This window comes from Rattus norvegicus, chromosome 4 (genome assembly GCF_036323735.1).
Source record: "Rattus norvegicus strain BN/NHsdMcwi chromosome 4, GRCr8, whole genome shotgun sequence".
Lineage (NCBI taxonomy): Eukaryota > Metazoa > Chordata > Mammalia > Rodentia > Muridae > Rattus > Rattus norvegicus.
Genome location: NC_086022.1, coordinates 147981381 through 147985899, shown reverse-complemented (window position 1 = coordinate 147985899; position 4519 = coordinate 147981381). Strand labels below are relative to the sequence as shown.

At 51.6% G+C, this 4519-nt stretch overlaps 1 protein-coding gene across 9 annotated transcripts in view; it reads right to left on the bottom strand.

The window, feature by feature from the left end:
* Window positions 1-250: 250 nt before the first annotated feature.
* The window catches only part of Mtmr14 (myotubularin related protein 14), a 43046-nt gene continuing 38777 nt past the window's right edge, over window positions 251-4519 (bottom strand). For 3 of the 9 annotated variants that reach the window (XM_039107628.1, XM_006237026.4, XM_006237025.4), the window contains 2 exons: window positions 3917-4072; window positions 425-1027 (listed from right to left, as the gene is read on the bottom strand). In XM_039107628.1, the coding sequence (XP_038963556.1) occupies window positions 844-1027; window positions 3917-4072 (340 nt within the window). In that variant the 3' untranslated portion in view covers window positions 425-843. Of the gene's footprint in view, window positions 1028-1562; window positions 1582-1619; window positions 1910-3916; window positions 4073-4519 lie in introns of those variants that run through there. The other 6 variants (XM_006237024.5, XM_063286085.1, XM_039107633.1 and 3 more) reach the window with 4 other exon arrangements.

The window sequence follows — 4519 nt, the reverse complement described above, 5'->3', positions numbered from 1 at the left end:
CAGCTCCCTCCCCTGTGCTGTGTCCATGGCCCAGAAGCCTGGCCCTCTATTGGCTCAGGTCTTCTATCCCAGAGCACTGCTGCTTCAGGGCCTGCTAAAGAGGAAAGTCCATACTCTGAGCCTATATAGAGACCCAGAACCTGCACAGAACAGGCAGCCGGGGTCAAGCTCACTCAGGCTGTTGACCCCACTCCCATGCCACCCTTTATGGCTTATATTGACTGATGAGGGCTGAGGATTTGGCTCGGTGGTAGAGCATTTATCTGCTCAGACACAAGGCCTGGGTTTCTTTCCCCAGCAGAGAAAGACCAGATAAACCCTCCATTGCTTCCATCCTCAAAGCTTAACCCTTCATCCGGCACAAGGACAGGCAGTAAGGTTCCGAGTAGCCCTAGGACAGTCACAACCAGAAACGCCAGAGAGAAGCTGTTCAAAAAACTTGATTTTATTTTGTGATTAGTGTGAAATTGCCTCATTTTCAGTGCAGGTGACTCTCCTTCCCAGGAAACAAAAAGTGCAGACTGGGGTCTTTTCTGACATTATAGCCTTCACGAGGCCCTGGGAACCCCCTGTACCCTCCAACACAGTTCTGAGAGTTGACAGTAATCCAAAGACCAGGCAGGGTTGGTGGGAGGCAGTGACAAGAGTGGTCACCAGTCAGGAGGTTGGGAGGTAGAAAGTCCCATCCTCAGGCCTGCTCAGGTTTGGGGTTGTCATGTGTGCAACAGTGAGGGGATGGATGTGACATTTCCCCTGCTCCACAATGCCCCTTTTGCCAGGCATGGCTTGATTCCACCGAGGGCTCAGCTGAGATGGGCAGGAAACAACCATGGGCTGTCAGCTTCACAAGGCACTGGTGCTTGTGCCCCGGAGCCCAACACCACGGGCAAATTGTTCTAGCAGGCCCCCAATGGCACCAGAGGGACTGGGGGCTGCAGCTCGAAGTCTCACTGTACTGCTGTATGCAGCCAAGAAGGCAGACCGCACCTCCTGCAGCCGTGTCTCCCTGTCACTCAGAGCTGTAAGTCTGTAGAGGAGAGAGAGAGATGAATAGATTACCATAGGACAGGATCCAACAACGCCACTCCAAATGGCCTATCCTTGAATTTCCAACTGCATAAAGTCAGCATCTAGCCTGCAGTCCAGACTCCAAATACATAGATGGGCTCACTGCCCTGCCACACATGATCGGGCACTGACTCTCCCTTCTTTCTGCTGGATGAACAACCATTCTGTGGACGGGGAAGGTGGAGCTAAGCAGTGGTGTATTTATTTGCTCCAACATCTGCTGGCTCCCACTCCCCCTAAGAACAAGCGAGACACAAGCTTGTGCCTGCCAGAAAGGAAGCACTTCCCCACCCCCAAGATATGGCAACAGGTCTCAGCTGCTAGCAGCTACAGATTTCTTGTGGCTAGAACTGAACAGCCCTCCCCTCCCAGAGGAGATTCAGCCATTGAAAACCTGGCTGCTCTGGAGGCCAAGTTCTCCCCGTGGAAACGGCTGGGAAGGCATCGCTCTGATTCTTCTCCCTTCCCCAGCAGGACACTGATCATGGCACTGAGAAAGCCTCCCTCCATCATCTGCAATTATAGGTCAAACAGGAAATAAGCACACATGCCTCATGCTTATCCATGTGCAAATTCCACAAAGGGTTGTCTGAGGCCCTAGAGGGTCTGTAACAGAAGAGGCTTGAGGGTATCATCCTCTGGACTCAAGGTCAGGTGTGTGCAGACATTCTGCTAGACGGTTTGCTAGATGACTGGCTGGAGAGCCACAGACCCAGAGGAGTCTCCACAGCCTTCCACAGACTAACTCATCCCAGCTTTCTGTCCTCCGAAGCCATCCTTGGAGAATCCTCTCCAAGACTCTGGAGAGGCAACAGCAGTGCCCCCTTAACAAGCCCAGGTCCTGGGGAAACAGATGGAAGTGTGGGAATAGAGGGCAGTCTTGAAACCAAGAGGAGGAGGAGAGACAAGTGCCCAGGGGAATAGGCTGGTGGGAGTTGTCTGAGAGGCAAAGAGAAGCAGCATGCTCTGGGCAAAGCAAAGTCAAACTGATCCTACAGCAGTACAAGGAAAAGGAGGCGATGCCTACCCCTGCAACCCCGAGGTTTCTGCTGGCACTGTGGGGAGACATGTGTCCTTGAACCTTTCTAATGAGGCTTTTCTCAGGCTGGAGGCCATGTGCGTGTCTCAGCTTCTCTTAGGCTTCAGTGGAGAAAAGGACGTCTCTCTATCCATATAATACAAGGGATAGCAGCCAAGGGCCTACCTGCATATTCACATGGCCTCTTACCTTCAGGAAGCAGAAAGGTCAAAAACCAATCTGTTTAGTGACAAGAAATGGAACCAAGACAGGGCACTGATGTATGCAGGACAGAAGCAGGCAGTGGGGCTGGGATAGCAAATTTCTCCAGAGCTGCTTAACAGGCTTGGGAAAGTCAAAGCTAAGAGTCCAAGACATAGACTGGGAACAGAGCAGCTAGGATTTATAGTGAGTGTTGTCCTAATGAAGTTCAATGTCGTCTTCACAAGGAATGGAAAGAGACTCCAATTCATAATCTGTTCTTTTGAGAAGTTGCCAGATCTGGGGCGCTGGCTAAGAACTCAGAGACCACCTCAGAACTGGTTTGTATGACTGGATGATGTGGGCTGCCTCTGCATGCTTCTGAGGCGACCCACGCTGTCCCGAGAGGATTCTTCCACCACTCTGGCAGAATACTTCTTAAAAAAGATCGAAGGACTTTGTCTTCCAAAAATGGGATGGGGCTGTGGCTTGCGCTTGCTTGGTAGCGTGCCTGCTTAGCATGGATGAAGCTGAGCTCCATCTTCAGGACCACATAAATCAGGCTTGGGGGCCCTGCACGTAATCTGGTGATGACAAGTTCAAGGTGACCTCTGGCTACTACTATACCAATCCAACCTAGGCTAGAGATTCTGTCTCAAAAACAAATCCTCAAATCAAAAACCTAAGATCTAGCTTTGTGTCTTGGGGCCTGCCTGCCAGGGCAGCTGGGCCAGGCAATGGATACAGAAGTCCTATGGTGACCTCCTGGTTATATGACCAGGACCCTGGGAGTATTCAGGTATCCCAGTGTCTGTCAAGCCCCTGTGTGACTTCAAGAGGACCTGCATCTTTCCCAATTTCCAGAGTAACTTGCCTCCAATCCAACAGCCAGGGGTTGAATGTTGTGAACCGGATTCCAGTAGTGGTTGGGTGAGTCCCTATCCTTTCCAGCCATCCCGACATGGTTTGAGGTGAGAAGGAAGGCTTACAGAAGGGCCTGTTATTATGTACATCTGAGGAGCAGGCTTTATTCCTGGGCCACTGGAGGTTCTTTCCTGCCTGACATCTACAAGTCACAGACGCTGGCAAGGTGACATGTAACTTTCCCAGAGGAAGAGGCTTATGATCCAGCAGTGCCAGCCAATCCTTATTTTTGTCCTTAAGCAAAAGTGGAAGAGTTGGGGTAGAAAGGAACTCTTGGTTCTGCTTGCATTGCAGACCCAGGATAACTCAGTGCCACTCTGCTCTGGCCTCTAACATACACCTACTTTCCTACCCCACTGTTCTGATTTCAAAGGATTCTTATGTCAGGCAAAGCCTCACACATAAATAGAATCCTCTAAAGTTACAGTCCAGCTAGCTTCCCCTCAGGGTACACCTGACACATCTGTGGATGGGCTTTTGGATGCTGAGAAGAGTGAACATGAAGCCTAAGGCACTTCCTGAGCTGCCACAGGAGTCTTTCACTCCCTGGGGATCCACAGGCTTCAGACAAATGGGGGAGGGGCAAAGACCCCAAGCTGTTCCCTCAGGTCAGCCTCACCCTCACTGCTGACCAGCACTCCTGATTGCTCTCCAGCTTTTGACAGGGGCAGGGGAGTATCCTGCCTTCTCAAGCAAGACACTTACAGACAACTGTTAGGGAGCTCATCCTGGAAGCTGAAAGGGAGAGAGGAGTCTGTGTGCAGGACAGGCCGTTCCTGAATACTGCCACAGCCCGATACCATCTGCCAGCTGCCAAAGTCTGTGGAGAGAGAGGATCCGGGCAGGGGATGGTCCACTGATCTGGGGCAGAGAGGAGAGAGAGGGGAGATGATGTAGTCAGTCATATGCCTGACAGGGTGCTCTGGGGAAGAGTGGGCAACAAAATGGCCCTGTGCCACGGCTGTGAGGTTCTGATAGAGCAGCTGAAAGCCAACTACTTTCTTCAAATGAGCAAACAAAACTGGGTAAGGAGTGACTGAGACAGAAGACTGAGGTGTGCTAGGCTGTGAGGAGTGCTTTGTACAGATACAGAAGCCAAAGACCAAGAGCAAAGCAGGGCAACAAGAGGTTCCCCAGACCCAAAGCCTGTAGCAGATGTGCCTTTCCCAGAGCTTGCTGCCGTAAAGAAGCACCTCAACAGTAGCTGTCACGAAGATTAGGCTGGCGCTGGGCCCAAGGGCAGTCACCCACTCTGTGACATGCATCTGTGCTGTGTGGAACCCAGGCCCACTGAGAGCTTATCAGAAG